At 30.9% G+C, this 26,843-nt stretch overlaps 3 protein-coding genes across 4 annotated transcripts in view; 1 reads left to right on the top strand and 2 right to left on the bottom strand.

The window, feature by feature from the left end:
- LOC143064853 (uncharacterized) overlaps nt 1-26,843 on the bottom strand; it is a 70,521-nt gene that overhangs the window by 10,406 nt on the left and 33,272 nt on the right. The gene's annotated exons all lie outside the window — the stretch shown is intronic.
- LOC143064851 (2-amino-3-carboxymuconate-6-semialdehyde decarboxylase-like) lies at nt 1,034-21,966 on the bottom strand. 2 transcript variants are annotated; one of them, XM_076237991.1, is made up of 10 exons: nt 21,806-21,966; nt 18,083-18,224; nt 16,902-16,951; nt 14,309-14,468; nt 13,444-13,520; nt 11,751-11,844; nt 11,224-11,319; nt 9,886-10,058; nt 9,174-9,269; nt 1,034-3,809 (listed from the first exon to the last, which is right to left on the bottom strand). In XM_076237991.1, exons 1-10 carry the CDS (start codon nt 21,860-21,862, stop codon nt 3,729-3,731), a joined length of 1,026 nt encoding a protein of 341 aa, XP_076094106.1. In that variant the 5' UTR covers nt 21,863-21,966; the 3' UTR covers nt 1,034-3,728. The 2 variants fall into 2 exon arrangements, with proteins under 2 accessions (XP_076094106.1, XP_076094107.1); XM_076237992.1 differs by lacking the exon at nt 21,806-21,966 and adding an exon at nt 21,642-21,701.
- Nucleotides 21,989-26,843, top strand: part of LOC143064852 (protein Abitram-like) — a 30,809-nt gene continuing 25,954 nt past the window's right edge. Inside the window, exons 1-4 of the mRNA XM_076237993.1 lie at nt 21,989-22,203; nt 24,124-24,175; nt 24,779-24,905; nt 25,794-25,940. Coding sequence (XP_076094108.1) covers nt 22,092-22,203; nt 24,124-24,175; nt 24,779-24,905; nt 25,794-25,940 — 438 coding nt within the window. The 5' untranslated portion in view covers nt 21,989-22,091. The remainder of the gene's footprint in view (nt 22,204-24,123; nt 24,176-24,778; nt 24,906-25,793; nt 25,941-26,843) is intronic.

The following is a 26,843-nucleotide window of genomic DNA, read 5'->3' as shown; positions in this document are numbered from 1 at the left end:
TTCCTATCATGTTAATTTTACGGACGCCATCACGACGTGGTTGACCATTACGGAATATCCGTTTCACGGATTGTGTCGGATATTTTCCTTATGTCACAACTACAATCTTGTTCCCTTTTTACGAATATGAATCTAAGGGTTTGTAATAATATGAGCAATACGAGTGTACCACATGTGAAGCAGGATCTGTTTACCGTTCTGGAGCACCCGGTATCAACCCTAGTTTTTAATGAGGGGGGGGGGGGTGTTGTTGCTTAGTCTTTACTTTTCTGTGTTGTGTCTTGTGTACTATTATTTGTAGGTTTCTTTTTAGCTATGGCGTTGATAGTTTGCTTTCGATCTATGAGTTTTAATGTCCCTTTGATAGCTTTCGTACCTCTATTTTGTCTCAATATAAATAATAGTTGCTTAGACACTAGAAATGTTTAAACCTCACTTGCATAATGTTGTAGTCATTTTCATTATTATTTTGTTGAAAAAGAAACAGGGTCCTTACACAAAATCCATAAGACTTTATGTGAAATGAGTTGCAGAGTTTCATATATTTACAAGCATACCTTTGCTGCTGTCAAAAGTCTGAGAAAAAAGTGTTAAAAAAGAGGGACAAAAGATACAAGAGGGACATTTAAACTCATAAATTGAAAATAAACTGACAACTCCATGGCTTCAAAAGTAAAAGACAAACAATAAGACACAAAAAAAAAGATAGAAAACTGAAGACTAAGCAACACACATGTGCACCCCACTAAAAACTACAGTTATCTCAGGTGCTCCAGAAAAAGGGTAAGCAGATCCTGTTAAATGTTCTGCTGGTGGTTTTTTTTTAACAAACTCCCAATATTGCAGAGACTGGCTAGTAGAATGTGATAACATTTGCTGCTTTCACTTGCTATGTGCAGAATTTATAACATAGACGAAATGAAAACAGAAAACAGAGGATATTAATATCTACTACTTCCAAACTTTGAAAAGCAATAATACAACTATTTGAATCAAACCACAGTCAACATTTTAATATATTTAATGTTATAACGCCATTAACACTTTTTTTATTCTGTTATTGTTCTTAAAACAAAATACAATGCAAAGTGATTTAGAAATGTAATACTGAATAATGTTAAAACAATTAATGTAATAGAAAATAAAAGCCAAACCTTTAACCCTCATGTATTCTGGGTTTTTTTTCTGAATATACAACTGAATATAATGTAAAGTGATGTAAAAATTTAAAATCAAATAATGTTAAATCATTTATAAAATAGATATAAAATTAACATTTGAGATTCTTCATATTATGCTTAAACAAAACTGAGATATCATAAATGTATTCAATAAGGAAAATCTAATGATTTCATACAAAGTAAAGCACTATATAATGCTTTGTATTGTGCACCTTGTTTATTGTGGTATTCCTGCATTTTTATCCTAACAATCAAAGCAGTACCATTTACTCACAACCTGTGAATTTGATCCATTTATCAAAATAATTCTGCAAGGTTGCCACCATTAAACATTTAATTGGTTATTCGTCTGTAAAGATTGTGTAGTATTGAAATTATTAGCACTTCCAAAGTCAAGTTTGTCGGTCTGTTACAAGGATCAGTAAATGTACATTTTGAAAAAAATATTTAGAAATAATTTGGACAAGTCTATTTTTCAAATGGCAAAGAACACATAGGAAAAGATGATCTATGCATGTTTACTGATTCCAATTCATTGTGTGTGTATCACAGGTAATATAAATAAAAGGAACAATTATGTGAAAAAAATATCTAAATCACAAAACCTTTAGCTAATTTTTGTTTACTCTTTTGGGATGGGTCATAAAATGTACATATTCATCTTATCCCTATTAATTTGATTAGGACACTGTCGTCTAAAACAGCTAAGGTTTATTTTACTTTTTCTATATATAAGAAGTATAATCTGAAACAAGAATCCACTAAATCATTTTACAAAGAAATTCCACATTGACTGCATTTTAAAGAACGTATTTAAACTATTTTACCTTTTACAAGTTGGTTAGTGAGACCATTTCCCAATATTTATAATGCAGAACTGCTAAATCTTTCATGGGATTAAATAGAATTCAATTTGACAAAATATAAATCCAAGGAATGCTTTCTGTAAATTGCACACATTTAAAAAAAATAAATCAACCTATTACACAATTATCAATACTCATGTTTGATTAATCACATTTATGAATATTTCAATGGAATAAGCAATTTTTAACCAAAATTTTTTTTTATTATTCGAGAATCACTGGTGTATCTTATATAGACAAAATACATGCTTTGCTTACAAAACATTATTCATAATATCTATTATGAGTTTCTTTATATGTGTTTCTTAAATCATTAATTATTGGTGTGTTCACAAATAAAAAATATATATTCAAATACACATATCTAATTTTTGTTCTACATGATTTCAGAATTCGTTACAAAATTAGATCTTTCACTCTACTCCTTGATTTTTGTGTTGCAGATTTGAAGATCTGAAGACATCCAATAAGGATTATACTCAAATGATCTTTAAGCATAAATGCACAATATTTTGGGTTATGCTTTTGTTAAAATTAAATGAGACCAGAAACGAAATGTTACATACAATGAAATAGCCTTATTTGCTCAGAAATTCTAATTCCAAATGTCAAAGTCAGACCAGTTTATATCACCTTTTAAGTAAGTAATAAAATAACATAAATATGAAAGTATTAAGAATCTTGCTATTATTGCAATTCAAAGAACCAAATAATGACTCTTATCATACCTTATATTGTTAACAACATGTTTAACATCATAAAGCTACTTATTGAATCTTTTTCTACAAATGTATGGTTGCAGCTCATGTTGTACAATGCATGATAAAAATAGCTGTGTATTTATTTATCATGTTTATCAATCGTCTCAACTTTCTATCACCTTCAATTCATAATAACTATATATGAGAGTGGGTACGGTTTGGCTATAATATGATCAAACCAGAACTTCAAACTGTTATGGCACAAGTTTAATAATCATTAGCAATATGTTGACAGCACTATATTCTGTGGATTCAGTATTATTCTTACTGTACTGATTTTTGTTGGTACATAATTTAAGAGATAAAAAAGATACAGATTTCTTTGTATTCAAAATTTGTCTACCCAAAATAATACAAAAATTTCTTCAAAATCTACTAAAATTGGCACAAAAGACAATAAACAAATCTTCAATACTTGTAATCTTACCTGACTCAGTAGCATATAAGTTTATTATAAAAAATACTGTATAATTAACTACACGAACAGGTTGAAGCTCTCAATACAAAATAAACTGTTCCAAGCTAATTTTTTAAATGAAAATTATTAAAATATTTCTTAATTCAAATGTGAAAAGTGACATTATGGAACACACCTCTATACTTTAATGAAGAGGAGCATTACTTTAATACAGTTCAATATATAAAAATGGCTTCACATTTGTAATAAATTGTAAATCCCTGGTATACAAACAAACGACAAACACCAATCAATTATAACATTTCAATTGTTTTTGCACTGCTTGCTTCAGTAAACAAATTTTAAATACTTTTGCAACAAAGTTATATTAAAATCATAAATTTTAGATATTTAAAAAACATACTTAACATAACAAGATAAAAAACAAATGTTTATATGGATTGTTCAATATGACTGTGTTCATGTCTCTAATGCTGTGGTTCTGTGATGCAGTTTCTACACATCAGTGAAAGATAAGGTGCGGACTGTAGTCTGCTCGTTTGATTCCAAGGAAGTCACATGCATTCTTTACAAGTAATTTATCCTAAAATACAAACAAAACACATTTGAACAAAACAAATTTATATTTGATTTTCAAAAAAGGATGTGACAAATATAAGAAAAAGTATGTGATTAAAGCATTAAGTAAAACATAGCAAGTCATAGCAAACAACAGCTGTTGCTCACTGATCTTTATTTGAAATAATAAAAGTCTGTGGAAACCAATGCCCCACTCAAGCTTTCCAATTTTCCAAGTTGAAAAAGGACATCAAAATGACTCACTGCCTAATTTGCACTCTCTCTGTTTGTTGTGGTTCTGGCCATTGTGTATGAGTTTATAAAAACTGGATTAAATAAACTAAAGTTGACTACCGAAACAGATGGACAGATGGAACGGTCAAGGTAACACTTATTGTCCAAATCAGTCAGGGGACTTACTTAAATAAGTGTTTTTTAAATCACTAATTTAAGTAGTAAATTCAAAGTTTTGTCACAAACTGTGATTTTGTAGTTTTACCAAAATTTTAAACACATAGGTTTAAATAATAACTTTTCATTAGTAAAATTGAAAAAAAGATACCCTTTTGCTTCTTTTAAGTAGCAAGGTTTATGCCTTTAATGCTATCATTTAGCTGCAAATTCTATTTTAGTTGAAAAAAAATGCTATAATATTGGCTTTACATAATGAACTGATACTTTCTCAACAGATTTTTCCAGCAGTGGGAGTATTTTTCCTGTGAAGTTCAAGGTTTCATCTTTCAGATTATGTAATAAAATTCTACTGTTCCGATAAAAATTTCACTGTTCGGGGGGTGTTGAAATTACTGGGGGTTATTAAAATAATGATACTTAAAGAAGTGAATTTTGGGAAGGAAATTGAAGTATGATACTTAAACAAGTGATTTTTATGTCATTATCCTAGATTCAGTACAAGGTCATCACCTGAAATGACCTAGTCATCCTATCAACACAGATGTTGGTTCTGATAATTTTAGAAACATAATTAGTCCCTGGATCATTAGTATTCTATATTTAAAGCCACAATAAAATTAAATCACTTATTCTAGTGATTAATTTGTACTACTTAAATAGGTGATTATTAAAAAAAGACAACTCTTACTTTCAACCTTTGTGAAAATAATGTTACTTGAATCAGTGATTTAGAAAATCACTCATTTAAGTAAGTCCCCTGACTGCTCATTGCCTACATTTAATCAAAATATTAAGTTTAAAGGTTAGACTAAAAAAAAATCTGAATCTTTTTGCCACAAAATAACACTCAGGTATATTATTAGATGTAAAATTTTACGTTTATTCTAAAATATTGATATAGTTTTCAATAATTTTGTTTTCCCCTGCTCAATTCATTCAACTTTTTGTCTTATCCAATTTTTATGAAACTTCCACAATTTTTCAACTGTTCTAAATTAAATGTCTTTTACACAATTCACTCAAGATCAATTGCAGTAAGTTGTTCAAGTTTCCTGAAAACTATTTGTGATCAATATCCCTTTGTAATAAAAGTCCAGCTGAGGAAAGCCAATATTTTCACTAAGTTTGGAAGGAAATATTGGTTAACTTTCTGTACATGCATGACATGCTGTATGCTGAAAGTGAATATAAGACAAAATTTAGAGATTTTTTTTTTAAATAAGCAATGTAACAAATACTTTATATTTATTCAAAATGTTCAATGAAATTTAACACAATCCTATTAATCAAAAAAATTTCAATTGGAAAATGGAATTAATTTTATAAATTTTTATAGTTTCCTGACTGTGACGTTGGTATCTGTTGTTATAAGGCAACATGTAATCAAGCTGTTAAAATCTCGGTTACACTTCTGGAATTTCCAGTCTAGTCATGCTAATGCTAAATCTGTTGCACAGAAGTGAACTTTAGTCTAAATTTAATCAAATTATATCAAACATTTATAAACATGATAAAAGGCTTTATCAGTAAATAAAGTCATAAGAATTTGACCAATACTTCTAACTTGGAATGATCAGTTCCCATGCACTTAAGAATGAGTTCTCATGCACTAAAGAATGAGTTCTCATGCACTTAAAAATGATTACTTCCCATCAGTACACAAAGACTTTGGAATGAGAGATCGTATTTGCTTTTTTAGAAGAAGATATTGCAAAGGATATGGTATGATAAGGCCCCTTTATTTACCCCTTGAATTGGAAAATGAAAAGTATTATAAATTTACCAAAAAACACCTTTCAGGAATTCATATGACATAAGCCTGTTAAACACCAGTACTTATTATATGTCTTACATATTAGCTTTAGCCTAAGGTCCTAATATGGGTAGATGAATAAGACTAGGGCTGATATGGAAAATGCCATGTAATGATCTATTCACATATTAAACCTATGAAATTGGAATGAGAAAATAGAATAAACAATTTAATAAAGAAGATAAAATTGAGAATGGAAATGGGGAATGTGTCAAAGAGACAACAACCTGACTAAAGTACAGACAACAGCGAACAGTTATTTAATGAAATTTTTTAGCTTTTCAATTTTTTATGTTTGTTTGTTCTTGATTATTTCTTTAAATATTTTAACTTTCCATTGATACCTCAATAATTCATGAAACACCAACATGACCAAGATGTCACTTCAAAAATATAAGACAAGTTTGTTTTTTTCCAAAATTGCACTGTTCAAACTGATTTATAAACAGTAGGGTAATTCTTTTATCGAAAAAGTCTTGCAAATTGTACATGACTCTCCAAACACGAAGACAGGCCTTGTGGATTTTGAATAAGACAGCTGACATGGCTCTCCCATCGAAATTACATGGGAAGTCTATATCAGCTCAACTTTAGGCTGGTTATTTGCACCAGGCAGAATTATAAATAAGGCATACCTACATTTATTGTATATATATATATATTTATCATATACTTAGCATTGATATGATACCTTTTGCATATGTGTAATGAGCGGAAGTACACAAGCCATAATTTCCCACCCGGGCTGATAACCAATATCAGGTGCATCTCGTGCACAAAACCCATAATAGTGTCTCTTGTGCAAGTTACTTCCGGTATTTCCGGTATCGGTTGTTTTCTTTTCCATTGTGATGTCAGATATTTTTTATGACGTCAAAATTTACAGGATCTTTTGTGGGGATAGTTTAGTACTTGCTAACAAATGCCATTGACAATTATGAATCATTTCATAGTACAACAAACATGGAGTAATAATAATCATAAAACTCTTCCAAATTTTCAATGTTTCAAAATGCCTCGATAGGAAATAGAAACATAAATAAATATGGAGGTAGTGATGTTATTGTTGGGCAATTATAGTGACTGTATTTGTTGGATTCATAATTTAATATTTATATAAAGTTTTTGAGTATTTTAATTATTTCATTTGTTAATTTGCCATACATAAAACAATTGTTGGAAGTATATGATAAAGAGATTAATACATGGCCTTTTCCATATCGGCCCGGGTATCATCCTACGTCTCGGGCTGATATGGGGTCTCGGAATGATACCTGGGCCGATACGGAAAAGGCCATGTATTAATCTCTATGTAAAACCCAGGCAAATCTGCATTTATTACATTTGAAAAACCTAATGTCATTGTCTGTTAAAGACAATATCCTGTTATTGATCAAACTTTATAGAAATATATTTTTTTTACAATATAAATAAATTGCTTCACAGAGCCCAACTGGATACAACCATAGAGGTCCAACCTTGAACAGTTGGGTCAAAAATGGACAAAATATCCAAGCTTGATATGGGTGTCAATTTGGATTGTAATTTAATATTTGACACATAATAGGTTTCTGACACAGAATAAATGTAGTCAAAGAAATTAAAATTGGTTAATATATGATTTGAATTTATATTCAATTGAAGATTTCTCCCTATTGTGCAATACACTGTGCACTGCACTGTTGTCCATTACTTAGTAGATCTGTTTTCAGACTCTGTACAAAGAATTAGCTGTTGTGACACCCAATATTTCTTTGGAAAATTGACAATTTCTTAAACCTTGCAGAAAAAAAAAACCTTGTGGTACAATTTCAGGGCAATCAAAATAATTTGGGCACAAGTTATTGTCCTGAATCTAGAAAAATGCTTATTTTTGTCCATCTGATGAGTTAAGTCTTTTTTTCATCTGATTTTTATAGTTCGTTCTTATGTTGTACTGTTATACCACTGTCCAAGGTTAGGGGAGGGTTGGGATCCCGCTAACATGTTTAACCCCGCCACGTTATTTAAGTATGTGCCTGTCCCAAGTCAGGAGCCTGTAATTCAGTGGTTGTCGTTTGTTTATGTGTTACATATTTGTTTTTCGTTCATTTTTTTATATAAATAAGGCCATTAGTTTTCTTGTTTGAATTGTTTTACATTGTCTTATCAGGGCCTTTTATAGCGGACTATGCGGTATGGGCTTTGCTCATTGTTGAAGGCCGTACGGTGACCTATATATATAGTTGTTAATGTCTGTGTCATTTTGGTCTCTTGTGGACAGTTGTCTCATTGGCACTCATACCACATCTTCTTTTTTATATTGTTTGCTTCTTTTGGCCCCTTTGTAGCCCCTTATTCCTAAATGGTTTGGACCATCACCCCCAGAACAATCCCAACCTTCCTTTTGTGGTATTGAACCTTTTGTTTATATATTTTTAAAAGAGATCCATTCACTTAAACTTAAGTTATTGTCTTAGGACGACCACTAAGACAACGCAGACAACATGCATGATAGCATTATCCTATCCCCAAAATTTATTTGGCTGTCATATAAAAAGAATATATATTTATGCTATTTCATTCCAGACTATTTGCTAGTCAATAATATCAAATATAAAAATTAGAAGTGACATGATTCCCAATGAGACAACTATCTACAAGAGACCATATGATACAGAAATTAAAAAAACAACCATAGGTCACCTAGGCCTACAGCCTTCAACAATTAGTAAATCTCATACCACAGTCAGCTATTAAAGGTCTAGAAATTAAAAATGTAAAACAGTTCAAAGGAAAAACCTAACAGCTTGATTTATTAACAGAAAAATAAAAGAAAACAAATATAATATACAGCAATTGAAATACAAGCTCTGACTTGCAAAAGGCACATACAGAATGTTTATATAATTGAGCACTGTACAGTTTTTGTGAAAACATCTTGTGTTTTATTTTAACTTGTAATTTACCATTTCTTACACAATGACTTTGTTGCAGATTGCCTATGTTCAAATGTTGGCTCTGCAGCAGTTGGTGTGCTTTTTGATAGTGTTTAACTTATCTAAAAAAAAAACTTGCTGCACATTATTGTGGATCTGTTCCTATAAACAAGTGGGGTTTTTTTATCAAATAAATATTTTATGTTCAGTCTAGTCTCACTATTTACAACAAAATAGAAATTACCTTCAAGCTGTCATCTAAGTCCATTGTCTCTATAAGTTTACCTGGATGGTGTTCTCCCAAGGGAAATGGGTAATCTGAACCCATACATATTCTATCCTACAAATATCAAATAAATTGATTATTATAATTAGATTGTTAGGTTCCAAAAAGGTATCATTATCCATTGATATTATATATCCTCTCAATCCTCAAATGAGTAATATTGTAGTTTGGTCAACATATTTGGTTGATGTTGTCTCTCACCTGAAGTTAGATAAGACATATTTCTGTTTTTGGTTCTTGCTAAAACAATTTGAAATAATGTTTTAATCAAACTAATTAACCCTTCTCACCATTTTGTTATTTTAGATTTGGATTAAAAGGGGATCTAATCAGTCTTACACAATGTTTTGATGACAGATCTTTGTTAGTCTGTTAAATTTATTCAAAATTTGTTTATGTTCAGTCACAAATTACTTCTTTCTATATTATGTATCAACATGTACATCATAGCTGTCTATTGTCAAAGACCATATGTTAACCTATGTATCTTGTTAATTTTGTTCTGTTTGCTGCTTCAATGACCTTTACCCCACATCTTCTTTTATTAAATTTTCTTAGTGACCTTCCTGACGACTGCTGCCAAGGAGTGAAACAGAATCCAACTCAGACCTTATACTTATCAAACTAGAGTTGATAGTGGCATCTTATATCTCTTAACATATCTACTTACTTCTCCTATAACATCCACCAGTAGTTTCAGAGAAATAGGATCATGGACTAATGCATCAGTGTAAAACTTTCCTAGAAAGCTACGAGGGCTTTCTTTACAATCTGTCGCACATAGATCAGGCCTGACATTGTATCCATGTTCTATCCTACCAATAGTGAAAGGGAAAGCTCCTCCTAAAATATTAGAAGAAAACTAGTTTGTTTTTACAAATAAAGGTGTTTTTCTCTCTTTACAAAGATATAAGTCTTCCACTTCCAACATGTAAATGTACTTTAAACCCAATATGATATTTCCGTATTTCAATCACTGCACTTGTAATTATTTCAGACACATCTTTTATTTGTGGTCCTGCTAACTCCATAGATATAGTTCAGTGGTTTATTTCTGCAGAGTGAAAATTCCTTATTTCTACATCCTTGTAAAACTGTCTGTGAGTTGTTTTTCCTAGTTATTTCTGCTCCTGATTCTATTTCCTAATTGATCAAATTTAAATGAGGGAAAAGTTCTTCTATTTTATCATTATCTAAAAATTAGTGAAAAAATAAACAACTCACAAAACTTTCCCACTTAACAGTACATCATTTTAACACAAAATTAAATCATTATTTTAAGGAAATTGGATTTAAATATAGTTTTTGTAACTAATACGGTAATTGGGCAATGCTAAAGTTAGATATTTGGTTCCCTTACACCATTTGTACTAGTTTATTCATTTCTTTTGCTTATCCACATACTGTTGACTTGTCAAGTATAGTTATTGAGAGAGGTCCTAATCAAGAACACTTAACATGAACACTGGAGAATGGCATTAAAACCAGTCCATTGGCAATGGCAGACTGACAATATTCAATTCCTCAGTCAAGTTGGAGAAAAAGCTATTAGCACATTTTTATTTCTGCCGCCTAAGAAAAAGCAATATCTTTGGATCATCAACTACAACTTTCCATGAAGGTGAGACATAACTTGACAGAACATTTGCCCTACATAGATACAACTTGATATATTATCTCCAACATGCCCATACCATATGAAAAATTAGGAAGAGGTCCAATATACCAAATTTCTTTCAGCTGTTCAGGGAGGGGATATTTTCAAACTATTAGATATGAAAAAAAAATTATGTTATGGGAAGACTCTTATGCTCTAGCCTGCTGCCAAATACCACTTTCATGAAACTTTTAAGTGTAGTTTCATGAAAAGTAGGTCTTACAATTTCATCTGATATTCTCCATTACAAACTTACAACTGCAAACATCTTATAGTCTTTAAGCATATTGAAAAAGAGTTTTATGAAGAAGCTTGAAAATAATTGATTGTTATGACTGATAATAATTATACCTCCATGTGCAAAGCAGACCTTCAGTTTGGGAAATTGTTTCAACACCCCTCCCATTGTCATACAGCATATGGCTGTTGCTGTCTCACTAGGCATGCCTGAATAAATAAATAAAAGTTAGTTTTTGTCTTTCTTCTTTAGAACTGCTGCAATATATTAAATGCTACACATTCATGACATTGCTGTTTGTTAACTTTTGTATAAAATGGCATCTGTACAGATATTAAAGTTCTAAACCATCTTTAAGAATTAATTGTTTGGTGAAATGTCAAACACCAAAAGGTTCTACAAATGTTTGTGGTGTGAAATAAAATCTAGTGGTATTAACCCTACCTCTTAAATTAGTTATCTGGAAATAAAAAAATATAAAATAAATGTTGATAATAGGTTAAAAATGAATCAGAACTATAGAACTTTTCTTTTGACTCAAACAACAGAATAAGAATTTACACCAGTAAGAACTTGATTAAATAAGAATATACCAACAAGCCAAGGTAGCCAGTAAGAATTCTATTTAATAATAACTTACCAACAAGCCAAGGTAGCCAGTATTTTTTCATTCTTTCTCCCTGGTCCATATCCCATGGATGAACAAATATTGCAACTTCATGTTCCTCAGCTGCCTGTCAATATAAAAGTGTTAAGTTGTTATTAGTTTAGTTGTCTATAAAGTATGCATGAATTTGTTTAGTTTTCAATAGTTTAGCAGTCTACAAAGAAGGTAAAATGGATTTTAGTTGTCAATAGTTAATAGTTTGTCCAAAGCTAGTAATTTTGGCACAAACAGCAAAGCAGAACCAAACATAAACTCAATAAGTAACTCATCCTTATAGACTCACAAACTGCAAATCAGCCTAATATATGTGAAGTCTTTTAGAAAAAGTTGGTATAACTGTTACTTTTCATGAAATTTTGGAATTCCAAAGATGTAATTTTTCGCTAAAATCAGCATAGTGGTACCAAACATAAACTCAATCTGTAACTCATCATAGAAGACTCACGTACTAAAAATCAGCTAATATGTTAAGGCATTTAATAAAATATAAAGCTTTTAAAAAGATTGCTGAGGCTGCTACAGCCACCGCTGCTTCTGGCAGATCACTATCCCTATTTTGGAGTTTTATGAGACAGAATTCGCAGGTTTGAAAAAAATCATATTTTGCAGACTTTAATGTAAACATATTTTAATAAAGAAATCATCATAGCTCCAATAGGGTTTCAAAATGTTCAGATTTTACTGTGCGAGTGCAACACAGACAGGGGAAACTACTCTTTAACTCTTACTTAAATAAAATTATCTTAGAAATACAAAAATTCTAACAGAGGTTAGGTCACTACATTAAAGAAGGTGCAACATAAAATTAGTTGAAATTTGTTTAAAGGGTTTAAGAGAAAAAATTACAAAAAAATATGATCAGATATCACAATACAATGGAATAGCTTTCATAAAACCATAATGCAAAAATCAAACACTGATATATTTTTGGCTGAATTCAGTGATTTTGGATGAATAATATATAAGTAAATAATTTTATCAAAGTGTCACCATCAATCATTACTTTCTAGATACTGTGGATTCAATATATCAATTGTTGGAAATAACCATGAAATAACAATATTTCCTCAATCCAAGAAAATTGGTACCCTTGGAAATAAACATTGTAAATATTTCTTAGTTCTATGGGATCCAATAATTCTGATGCGCCTTTATATCTCAACTCTAGAGTACAAAATGAAGGAGGTGAGTAGCTAATCTAAGAGAAATGGGGGAATGATATATATTCAGTAGTTTGTGAAAGGTGGATTGAATATATCTTATAATGGACAAACCTATATATATATATAAACAATCTGACACATGGACATGCTGAAGATTATATACAGTGTAACCTCTTCTATCTGGAACATAAATATCCTACATATAGCTATTTCTGTATAAATAGTGAAAAGAGGATATGGAAATTTTTTAAAGACAGACATCATGGACATGCTGATTGTAATAAATCATCAGATATTGTTTCAAGGATGTATAGCAATATAAATAATACATGTGTTCATCTATAATCAATGATAATGCTTTACTTATACATATTTTGATACTTAACATTTGAGGCACCCAATGAAAGTCCAATTTTGAAAAAAAATTGTTTTTGTAAGTTGCCCGTTTTGTTTGTTTTTATGATTTATAATTTTATTGTAAACAAAAATATTTATTTACCTACAGCAAAGAATAGACGTAACTCTTCTGCATCTAAGTTCCAGTCGTTTATGTGAGAACCAATCTGAACACCTTTAAAGCCTAAAAATACATTTTATGTTAATTGTAAACATATATATTTAATGGCAACATTACGATCAAGTGTTTTTTGTTGATTAAGTTTGGCAATTATTTCAGCTACTGGGAACTCAGTATAAAAGTGGTACATTATGTTATTTCAGATGCTGGGTACTCTGCAGAGAAATTTCAGTATGCTTATCAATGGACTTATACTAATGTATACAGCTTGTCAGTGTCAATTACTTCTTATATGATCTAATCTGTAACACATGTATAACTTGTTGATTGTGTCGGTAAATAAATTTGAATCAACATATCAAAAATCAGGCAATGCTTCACAGTGATCTCAACTGGTTAATCTGGTTTAAAATATATGTTCTACAATTTCATACCACACTTCATTATTCTCATATTAACAAGGAAAACTTAAAGTTGACATATTTTCAATGAAAATGAAAGCAAGCCGAAATGAAACCCTGCAATATGGACATGCACATATTATAAGGGTTAGACAACATGGACAAGGGGTTCCTGATTCCTCTTTCCCCACCAAAACACTTAATTCCCTCCCTTTACCCCCTGCAGATTTTTCTATTTTTACTCCTCCTCTTCCGCAGGTTCCCATCCCCAGTTGATTCATGTTTCCCACGTATTTCAATATTTTCTGAGAAACATGAAAAATTCAGGAGTTTTAAGGGTTAAGCTCAATACATATGTCTATAATAAATAAATGTTGCATACAGGTACATGTATAACAAAAGTCTGAATATTTTTATCCAGTTTCTTTTCTATTAATCTAAGTCTATTACCTAGTTCGTATTTACATCTTTTCATTTCCTTGATGGCAAGATCTGGTGCTTGCATTGGTAAGGTACCTAATCCTATAAAGCGAGTTGGGTGAGCTTTTACTGTCTGAGCCAAATCATCATTGACGATCTGACAAAGGTCTAATGTATCTTCTGGTTTAGCCTACAGAAAAATGGAAAGATATAAATTGTGCAAAATGTCATAATAAACACGGGACTAAGAATTTGACTTTTATTACTCTAAAAAAATTACTAAACCTAGTTTTTATACCATAAATCAAAGAATGTATAGTATGGTATTATTTTGCGCTGTAAATCATTGTAAATAGGTGTATTGTCAATTTTAAAACCATAATACATGTAAAAGCCATACATCTACATATCAGGTAGATACGGTTACTAGTCATAAACATTTAGGCATATTTTTTAGCAGTGACTGTAAGTGGAACAAGCATGTTGATTCTTTAATAGAAAAGGTATCAAAACAATTAAATGTTCTTAGACGTTTGAAATTCCGACTAAAAAGGGAATATTTAGAAAGAATATATTTAACTTTTATAAGGCCTGTTCTAGAATATTCTTCTGAAGTTTGGGATAATTGTGGTCAGTTGAATTCTGAAAGATTAGAAAAATTACAACTGGAAGCAGCACGTATTGTCACTGGTCTAACAAGCTATGCTAGCGCTCAATCACTTTATTTAGAGACGGGATGGGAAAAATTAAAGATTAGACGGGAAGTGAAGAAATTAACTTTATTTTACAAAATTATGAAAGAGGACGACCCAGAATACTTATTAGATTTAATACCCCCTACAGTTGCAGAAACGAACAACTACAATCTACGAAGCAGTCAAAATATAATACCAAACCTCTAGCAGACTGTCTCTTTATCAGGAATCATTTATTCCATCTAGTATCAAACTGTGGAATTCGCTCGATTTAAGTATTAGAAATGAACTTTCTTTAAATATGTTTAAATTAAAAATTAAACAGAAATATTTTAAAAACAAATCACCCCCTACATATTTCAATATTGGCGATAGATATTCAAATGTTTTACACGCAAGATTAAGAAACAAATGCAGTGCCCTGAACATGGATCTGTATCACGCAAATATTAAAACTAACGCAATGTGTCAATGTGGTTATTTATATGAAAATGCTCAACATTATTTCCTCTCGTGTAAAAATTATACAGTGCAATGGAATAAATCATTTTTTGAACTTAGAAAAGAAAATATACCTACAGACTTTGAAAATTTAATGTACGGCAATGCTTTGTTTAATATGAACATAAACACGCTAATTTTTATAAAAGTGCAGAATTATACTAAAGAGACCAATCACTTTTCATAGTTTATAAACATTATGGTTAAATATATACCAATAACAATGTTATTACTTTTTGTCGACTTCGAATGAAATTGTTCATTTGTTCCTAAGACATGGATCATCAATTTGATTTTATTATCCATCAGTTGACAACAACACTTTAATTTAATTGTTCAAAATACAATAAAAACTTACCTTTTGAGTGAATATTTATTCCAAGATTAAAACAACCTATTAGGTAGGTCTTTCATAAAAATTTACGGTCAACTCGACTTTTAGGAATCGATGAACCATGTTGTATAAATTATTGTTCATTTCATGTCTTCATATTAATATTGTTTATGATGTTATTATTATGTATTTCATATTTGTTCGGATATGTATTATTTGTATGTAATGGAGAAGACGTTCTAAGTTGCAAAACTTGTGTCCAATCCTATTGTCAATGTTTTTTTGGACAATAAAATATGTTTAAACTAAACTAAACTACATAAAAGGAATTTAGTTTTTTTCAAATTTTGATGATCAGTTAGTTATTTCTAATGACATTTCACTTAACTATGTCATGTATGTACATAATATACAGATTTCAGCTATCATTTTATTTTAATGTTTATTGTCTTTTTTTCAGATGTATTTGTCATGGACTACATAAAAACATAGTTTATTGCAATTTACTAAATTCAGTTCTTTCAATGCTTTATCATGTTTATCACATTTTTCTTATGACATTTATGACTTTCTTTTCTCCTTGCTCTTTACGAGACTTTTTATTCACATTAGAAATAAAACCACATCTGATTACTGTGGCATATAACATTATAAATGGACCAAACTGAAGAAGGTAGAAGAGATGCAATCCAAATTTTAACTTCATCTGTATGTATGTGTTTTGTCATGTTTGTGGTAATAAGTATTGTGTATTCATGTTATTATTTTCATAACATTTGGTTGAGGCAAACTAAAGAAAGAGAACTGAAACAAACTTTCGTCAGGGGACATAAAAATTCACATATTACTGAAAATTTCAAGATGATGTGATAAAAACTTCATGGTCAACAACCTCAAATCTTATATTACAGACGAAATTACAGAACCTGAAAACATCATCACCCTTTTATTCTAGGTGAGGTATAAACATTCAATTTGTAACATGATATTGGTATATTCTGACAAAATTGTACATATTTTTTCTTTTTCATGTTTACTGCACTAATATTAACATTTTATTTTAATAACTTAACATTGTTTAAACAAACCTTACCCAATAACTGAACATAACAGGAACTGTTGATAAAACTTGTACACATACTCCTACAAAGATAAAAAATGCATTAAATATCTATAGATGATAATTTCTGTTTTTGTAACTTCCTACTTAATTTAATTTGAATTTTAAATAAAGCCTCATTTTAAAACAGAACCTGATTTTGTGGATAAAGTATGGTGGATGGTTATAAATTGCTATCAGTCAATTAGTATTTTTCAAGTTCCCAAGGCTTGTGGTTCATATTGACCTAAATTGTAACTGCAAGATATTATTTGCTATGTTGTCATTATCTTTATCTATGATTTTTATATTTTATGTGAGGACCCTTGGTGGCCTGAGTTGTCTAAGTAGTTCTACTACTGTAATCACTAGCCAGTCAACACTTACATGACTTATGTTTTGAGTTCAAACCCTGCTCATGCGTGTGCACTTGAATCCAATCTTAATTGACTAGGATTGTCAGTTTTTCTATCAAAGGTTGTGGTTTTCTCTGGGCACTCCGGCTTCCTCTGCCAATAAAAACTGTCCACCACAAAATAGACCAAATTAAGCGCTCAAAAATGGCATTAAAACACCAACAATCAACCAAACAATATATTTTATGTGAAATTGTAAATCTCGTTATTTCTATCTTGCATGAGGTCATGGAGGTAATCTTTCCTCTTTGTATCAAATTTCATTTTTAATGGCTACCGTGTATTATTGTTTGACCATGTTGACTCAGTATTATTCAAAATTTCTTTTTACAAAAAAATGTTTGAATTGTCTCTGAAATCATGGAAATGATAAAAATGATTTTTATTTGTTCTGTTAATATAACTTCTGTTATCATGGTTATTGTTAACAAAAGTGTGCGTATCAAGTCTAGACTATGACAAGTCAATCCACAGTAATTTTCATATTAAGGATTGTTTGACGTTGTTTTCCTAAAAAAAAAAAGATCCTTTATATTGATCATGTATACATATATGTATTTTCATGATTTTAATCAGAATAATAGCCATGATAGCTTTTGACCATGTTGACTCAACATGTTTTTCTGTATTCTAATAAATTCTACCATTTATCATAATGATCATGTTTGTTGCAGGTTTTTTTTAAATGCATGCCTCTGCACCACTTATTTCAAAGTTAAATATTCATCATGGAAAACATAAGTAATTCATGGTACTGACCTGTATCATTCATATCTCTTATTCTGGCTTCAGCACACCAACAATTCTCCTCAACCTTTCTAAAAAATTTGCCATTCTTTATCATGTTAGCCACACCTGGACAGCTATGATCCATCTGTACCCAACCTCCATAACCATATCTCTAAAATCAAAGAAATTTTTATCATTGGTGCCCAATTTCCATAAATGTATCTCTAAAATCCAAATTATATTTATCATTCGTAAACACAAATTTCATCTTGTGTCCATTTTACTGTGGATTCATTATTATTCCATGGATACCAACTTTCATGGATTTTGTGGGTACATTGAACCAGGAATTTAAATGTTTAATGAATAACAAATTTTCTATAAGTTTGTATGCAGAATTTTTCAAAACCACGAACTGAAATCTAACATTTACAAAAAAGGCAAGTTTTCCTCAATCCACAAAATTCGTTTTGTTGTCGTTTTGTTGAAATTGGTATCAACAAAAATAAACAAATCCACAGAATGTTCACTTAAGAACTTCACTAGAGCTTCTAAAACTTAGTCGTTATCATAGCTGATCACTACATATACTACATTTGTACTAGGAACATGACAAATAAGATGTCTAGTAAATTTTCTTCATTTACAATTTTCAAAAAGGTATCTAATGTGTCTTGACAGATTTTTGTGGTTTTATTAGGTTTTTATAACTAATTTGAACACTAGTATTACATTGAACCATGAGTATTTGAATTTATTTCTTCTAACATGTATACATAAATATAAAACATGAAATATGCATACATGTGTACCTGCTTCTATTAATTTAAAATTTTCTAGATATGGGCCATTTCAAAAACAATTAGGATTTTTACTTTTTGTGGTATATTTTTATATTAGTTAAGTTTAGAATTATAACACAGGTGTTATAAAATGCAGGATAGTCAGGGCTAGCTTGCTGCCAAGTTTCATGAAGATATCTCAAACCACTTCAGAGAAATGTTTTAAAAACAGGCCATTTTTGTCAGGAGTATGACGCTTTTAGCGTGACATTTAAAAAATTAGAAATTTTCAAAGTAGTATTGAAAAAAGTGGATCGTTTTTATGCTAAACTGAAATATTTCTTGTAGTTGCTACATTATTAGTCTTAAATATTTTTGTAATTTTGTCCAATAAAATTTTAAAATAAGTAAACACAGACCTTTATTGCGAAGGTATGTACAAAAAATAAAGTCTTTCAAAAAATGACACTTTTAAAATTAAAGCTTCCTTGTAACCATGTTTTAAAGTCCAATAATGTCAGTATGTGAAATAAGTTTGTATTAGTATATTAGCACTATAATTAAGGGTATGTTGGTGCTCTAAATCACATATTTTATTGTTTTAATGGACACCAAAGAGAGGCACCCAAAAATGTCAGGAGTGTGACAACTGTCTTTAAACATCTACCAAAGAATACATAGGACTTAAATATTTTCTTCTTCTTTATTTTTCAGAAGTGGCTATTCCAAAGAGAAGAAAAAAATTTATTACAACTGTGATATGTTTATATCATAGATGTGGGAGTGCATTATATATGTCAGGAGTGTGACGCTTTTTTTAAGGCATTTTCTGTCAATTCATAATTTCACAAGGACAAGTTCCACAAGTTTCTTTGTGTTAGAAATGTTAAAACCAAGTTATATTCCTATCATTTACCTCTTAAATGTGTTATTTATCATGATTGTTTTGGCACAATAAGTTTTAATTAGTCATTTTTCTATTTTTTGTACACAGTAATGCAAATTTATCAAAGGAAATAAGTGTGTACAACTATAATATCATATAGAATTACATCTGAATGGTTAATCCTTGAAACATCTTTAAATATACCATTTTAAATCAAAATAATTGTTCTATTTTGTACAAAATTCATTTCCTCACTTTCCTATATGATATTATAGTTGTACACACTTATTTCCTTTGATAAATTTGCATTACTGTGCACAAAAAATAGAAAAATAACTAATTAAAACTCATTGTGCCAAAACAATTATGATAAATAACACATTTAAGAGGTAAATGATAGGAATATAACTTGGTTTCAACATTTCTAACACAAAGAAACTTGTGGGACTTGTCCTTGTGAAATTATGAATTGACAGAAAATGCCTTAAAAAAAGCGTCACACTCCTGACATATATAATGCACTCCCACATCTATGATATAAACATATCACAGTTGTAATAAATTTTTTTCTTCTCTTTGGAATAGCCACTTCTGAAAAATAAAGAAGAAGAAAACATTTAAGTCCTATCTATTCTTTGGTAGATGTTTAAAGACAGTTGTCACACTCCTGACATTTTTGGGTGCCTCTCTTTGTATTTTTTTTTAAATGGCCCTAAAAAGAAAGTCCTGTTCTATGGCAAAAGATATCAGTAATTGAAATCAATGATATAGCAATGTGTTAAGTGAATTTTTGTGAAAGTTTAAAGCATTTTTCAATCTTTGTAACATATGTCAGGAGTGTGACAAAATACTGAAAATAGAAGGCTTTTTCTACATACAATTACATAAAAACGGTACAATGAAATGACATTTTTTTTTTGCAAATGATCACAAAAACTCAGGGCTTTCAAAGTTTACTATTTTAACTGAAATATATTAAGATTCTTTTTATTGGCAAAAACTTCAATCACTAGTTATTATTATTTTTTTCAAATTAAGCTATTCAATTTGATTGTTATTATATGATTTAGCAAAAAAGATGGAAATTTTGGTTTTAAAATTTTTCTTTTTCTATTGACTTTCATTTGGAAAAGGTTTGAGCAATGTTTTTTTAACTGTTTTATTACCAAACTTGTTTATAAGTAGTATGGTTTCTGTTCAAATTTTTTGAGATGTATGTTATTAAAATTTAAGATTATTCAATGTGTCTTTTTCATTCTGCCTGAAACTTTGGAATTATAAAATTTAAAGTATCGGTAATAGGGTAAGACAAAAAGAAATACAAAATATTGAGTTTAAAATTGGACCCCCATGTCACACTTTTGCCTCATTTTTTTTAAAATGGCCCATATATAACATGTATAACATTGTTTTAAGAATTCTATTTCAAATTTATAGGTTGCATTATCATCATGATCATCGTATCTCAATATATAAGAATATAACACAGTCTGCACCAAAAACTTTTTCAACTACTAGTCCGAAAACCAATATTCTGACATTTTTCTTATTAATCCAAACAAAGTTTTGCAAAAACTTACTAGTCCGAATGAAATTTTACTAGTCTGGGGCATCGGACTAGTGGCTAACCGTGCAGACTGATAACATACATGTATAAAAAGTAAAATCTTAAAAATACTAATTAAACTGAGGAAAATTTAAATCAGAAAGTCCCTTGTAAAATGGCAAAATTAAAATCTCAAAGACATCAGAAGAATGGATAACTGTCATATATTCATGACTTGGTACAGGCTTTTTCTTCAAGTAGAAAATTGTGGATTAAACCTGGTTTTATAGCTAACTCAACATCACACTAGTAAGACAGTCACATCCAATTCCATTATACATTAACATGTTATATGAGGGTATGGATGCCCTTTACCTTCAGGCTCATACATTCGTTTTTATTCTTAACTGCTGCTACATGAACATGTACTAGATTACCAACACATGCATTGTTTTTCAAAATGACCTTTTTGAAGGACAATTTGGCATTCTATTAATAGATATAATTGCAAAATGATTTTACATATTAAGAAACTCAACCTTTTCTAAATCAGGCCAGCTTTTTGGTAAAATGTGTGTATGGAGATCAATCTTCATATTTAGCCAGGTCAGATGGTAAAGGTGAAGGCTACTACAATAAACTTTAACCAATCAAAGCAATCAGTTTTGGAGGCAGGGTCAAATAAGTCGTATCCTTTCCGGAAGACTTTCTTTTTCTACTGTACTTCCAACTTCCGGTTAAAGTGAAAGTAAACCACATTTCAGATATTGTCAGCATCTCTACTGCCTTGCATGTTAATTAAGCCTTCTTAAAATCTCTAAGGTTATGGAAACTGACACAGAGCATGTGACCAATGCTCAATCTGAATCTAAAACTGTAACTGGCAAAACTCACTTGAGTGTAGTCGAAAGATACTATAAACCAAAGTATATTCTAGGTAATCGACATTTCGAGTATTTATCTTAAAGCTGTATCACCATAATAAATTCTTTATTTTAAGAAACCGTTGTTCAGTTGCTTTCTTGTAAGCAGGAATCCATTATCAAGAAAATCAAAGGATTGTTACAGTGAAATTTATCATCATGACCTATGGAATGATGAACACAGGCGTTAAGTCTTGTTTTTCTTTCCGTGATAAGGCATCCTATCCCTTTATATTATGACAAGCACATAGAATACCTACAACCTGTTGATAACCTTTATTGCTGAAACATACATAAATATTACGAAGAGAATTAGCAGCTTCAATCGTCTTATCACACCTTCAGTAATAATCGTGGTGTAGTGGTTAGTGCATCAGACTACTATTATAAGTTATATGGTTCGCTACTGACCCCCTACGGATCCATAGAGGGTTAGTAAAATCCATAGGGGGTGAGGCCAGAGGCCGAGTCCCCTATGAATTTTATTCACCCTCTATGGATCCGTAGGGGGTCAGTAGTTAACCGTATAACGAATTTATCGGACGCTGGTCTTTTTGTGCGGCGTTTTGTTGAAAAATAAACAATGAAACACAACAACATTAATAGATGACATCGCCATAAACGCGTCATGAACCCCATATGAAACTTACTAACCCCATACGGTCTCATAGGGGGTCACCACATGACGGCATTTAACCAATCACAACGTGATAATTCATCTGTGGTCCGATAATAACACAGAGGCTCCAGGTTCGATTCCCATTTGGGATGAAAATTTCAGGAACTCAATTTTCGGCTCTCCCTTGACACCATTTGCGAGTATGGTCTTGAGGAAGCCATGATAGTCTAGGAAGGGGACGATAAATGGCTGGCCCGTGTTAAGAGAGAGCTATATCTCTTGCACGTTAAAGACATCCTTGTAGATTTCGAAAAATAGTAGGCTAATGCCGCTACAAGGCAGCACTCGCACCCGCAAAGTGGAAAGGGATTAATATAAGTTGCAAAATTTGTTTCCCAATCCACTATAAATAAATATGTTTAAACTAATAAAAGTGAGACTGGAAATGGGGAAAGTGTCAATGAGACAACATCCCAACCAAAGAACAAAAAATAATGAAAGGCCACCAATGGGTCTTCAACACAGCAAGAAAATCCTGCACCTGAAACAAAAATGTGTACTAGTTTAGTGATAATGGAGGCCAAACTAAACTCCAAAACATACAAATGATCAAAAATTAAAAATCATTCAAGACTAAGAAAGGCCAGTGGCTACTTACTTGGGACAGGAGCCAAAATTTGAAGTGGTTAATATACATGTATATATGAAGATGTGGTATGACTGCAAATGAGACAACTTTCCATCCTAATCATAATAATTTGTGAAGTAAATCATTATAGGTCAAAGTATGGTCTTCAACATGGAGCCTTGGCTCACATGGAACAGCAAGCTGTTAAAGGGCCCCAAAAATGACTAGTGTAAAACCATTCAAACAGGAAAATCGACGGTCTAATCCATATAAGAAGCAAGAAACACTTATGAAAAATGTTTTGTGAGATCTCAACCCTCCCTCATACCTCTAGCCAATGTAGAAATAGCAAACACACAGCAATACGTACAGTAAAACTCAGTTTAAAAGGAGTCTGGGTTCAATATCAGAATAGGTAACAAAGGAAACTAAGCAAGATGACAATAATACATAAATTAACAAAGGACTACTAGCAGTTATTGGCATTCCAGCTCCAGACTACAATTAAACTGATTGAAAGTAAGTATATTTAGCATACATGTACATTTGTGTTTACCTTTCTCATTAATTAGAAAAGAAGGCTTGTCAGTATAAAACATGTCAGTATAAAATGAAAACATATATGGTAATAATAATTCTTATTATGTTGTATGCATAAATCTTATAATTATTTTAACTGTTTTATAGATTGTCAGGCTAATGAAGACGAAGATCTCTGTATACTCACACATTCAAACAGGTACTGTAACTTTTACCAACATAAATCTCTGTATGCTAATATATGTCTATTACTTTTGTAGACACAAATGTCTCTGACCTTTGTAAAAAGTGATATTTTCTAAATGTTTTCTTCCCTTGTTTTTATAGAAAAGTCTTGTCTTTGATCAGAACACTGGACATTCTGGATCTGACGTAAAAGAACAAATTTATCACAAACTGCAATTAACAGTTTTACAAAAAGGACGCTCCACAATTTTATTTTTTTAACATTCCTACATGAGAATTAGTAACAAGGTGTCATTTTGATTATTCAATCTGATAACATGTCCTCCTACTGATGAACTTGGTTAACTGATGATCAGATCGGATCAATATCATATACATTGTATTACCATCAGAATATTATGTTCAGCTGACTTTATAATTAGGTATTTATCAGTAACAGGTTCTGAAGTTGCTTTATTACATCTAGGTACACTTGATTATCAAGTGCATTCCAGTCTTTTCTTGACCAGCATTTTGGTTCTTGAATTCAATATTGTTTGGGTTTTTTTTATTGAAAAGCATAAATTTATATCAATCATAACTTATTTTTCAACATTTCCCTGCATCTGTCTTTCAGAATTTGCATTATTACGCTGGCGTCTACTCATCCAGTTGTAAGAGATCAGAAAACTATAAAACAGATCAGTTTTAAGGTTGGAGGTATTGATAGACTTAACAACAAAGTTTCTGGAAAAGGGAAACGGGTTAGTATATATGTAAGGCTGTACAGTGACCTATAGTTGTTAATTTCTGTGTCATTTAGTCTTTTGTGGAGAGTTGTCTCATCTGATTTTTGATACATTTCCCTAGTCCCAGGAAAAACTTTCAATCTTTAGTTATAGACGTTTAATAGATGTGTCGCATACCATTGAAGATGACCCCATAATATGACCTTCAACATAAAGTTCAAATATTAGTTTTTGTCGAGCCTGCAACTTTTGTTGCAGAAAGCTCGACATAGGGATAGTGATCTGGCGGCGGCTACAGTGGCATTAGCTAACTTCTTAAAATGTTTATATTTTAGAAGGTGAAAGACCTGGATGCTTCATACTTTGTATATAGATGCCTCATGTTACGAAGTTTTCATCAGTCACATGTCCAACGTCGTTGACCTCATTTTCATGGTTCAGTGACCACTTGAAAAAAAAGTTCAGAATTTTTGTAATGTTGAATTCTCTCTTATTATAAGTAATAGGATAACTATATTTGGGACGTGCCTACCTTGCAAGGTCCTCATGCCCGTCAGACAGTTTTCTTTTGACCTCGACCTCATTTCATGGATCAGTGAACAAGGTTAAGTTTTGGTGGTCAAGTCCATATCTCAGATACTATAAGCAATAGGGCTAGTATATTTGGTGTATGGAAGGACTGGAAGGTGTACATGTCCAACTGGATCATCTGACCTTGACCTCATTTTCATGGTTCAGTGGTTATAGTTAAGTTTTTGTGTTTTGGTCTGTTTTTCTCATACTTTATGCAATAGGTCTACTATATTTGTTGTATGGAATGATTGTAAGAAATCAGAAATGAAAAAAAAGGACTTTTGTTCAACTAAGACAACATTTAGCAAATTATTCCTGACTCTGTTTTAGGGAGCACAAGAATTAAATGCTGGATCACCAATATGCAAGATTGCATGTGTTGATGGGGAGGAATTTACTGTTTATTCAGGAATAAAAGGACAGCTAATTGAGGTTAATGAATGTCTGATACAAAACCCAAACTTAATCCTGAAAAAAGTAAGTTTTCTTGAACAATAGTTTTTTTGTGACTATACATTGTATAAAGTCTTTTGCAAATCCACACACAATTAATTTTCCTGTATTGCTGTCATCGATGAGAAAAACCCTTATTACATAGTGAGCTATAAAAGCCCTTATAGGAAATATGTGTTTTTCAAACCAGAAAACTAATGGCCTTATTTGTTTACAAAACACAAATGTGACTGACATCAACCCAAGACAACAAATAAATTACAGGCTGTTTATGTATTTTATCAGATGATGCCATCATGCTATAATATTAGCATATATATATACCATCATGCCAATGTGATGGAGGTATGTACAGGAACTTCCAAAGAACCTGGTCTCCTGTGGAATTCTGATGCTTATAGTATTTTCAAGCTACTTTTGAAAGTGACAAAAATAAAAATCTAAATTTTGTTCACCAGTACCATCAGATCTAATCAATCTGTATCAAAATCTTAAAACAATCAAAAGATTGCATGAAATTAACCTACAGAGTGAGGGTTTACAAATTAAGTGTACCTTATTGAGTTGTTAACATTTTTATGTCAAATAAAATCTTACAAAGTTTGGGGGACAAAGTGTGAAATACAAAATCATTATATGTTATAGGTGTATGCCATATCACAGAGTGTTAAAAGAGGCATACATTTTGTAACCAGTGCTAAATATATTGTTTTCTCTTTTAAAACTATAATAATAAAGTTTATAGGATAAAAGGGGAAACAAATTGTTGCTGGCAATTTACACTAGAAATTTTCCAGTTTATATATTCAGCTTATTTAAGCTGGTACTATTATACTGATAATTAACAGTTAGTATAATAGTCCAAGATCTAAACTTCAAAGTTACTTTTAAATAAGTTTTTTTTATACCTTGAAAAAGAGTTTTAGA

The sequence above is a fragment of the Mytilus galloprovincialis genome, chromosome 2, assembly GCF_965363235.1.
Source record: "Mytilus galloprovincialis chromosome 2, xbMytGall1.hap1.1, whole genome shotgun sequence".
NCBI classification, from domain to species: domain Eukaryota; kingdom Metazoa; phylum Mollusca; class Bivalvia; order Mytilida; family Mytilidae; genus Mytilus; species Mytilus galloprovincialis.
This window is presented reverse-complemented; position numbering and strand designations above follow the sequence as displayed.

What these genes read in the sequence shown, in the direction of transcription:
- LOC143064851 (XM_076237991.1), bottom strand. Translation starts at nt 21,862, where the DNA reads ATGAAGATTGATCTCCATACACACATTTTACCAAAAAGCTGGCCTGAT. An exon ending in CTGTTATGTTCAGTTATTGG is followed by an intron (nt 14,469 to 16,901) that starts GTAAGGTTTGTT and finishes ATTTTTCTGTAG; the next exon opens with GCTAAACCAGAAGATACATT. An exon ending in AGTTACGTCTATTCTTTGCT is followed by an intron (nt 11,845 to 13,443) that starts GTAGGTAAATAA and finishes TTATATTGACAG; the next exon opens with GCAGCTGAGGAACATGAAGT.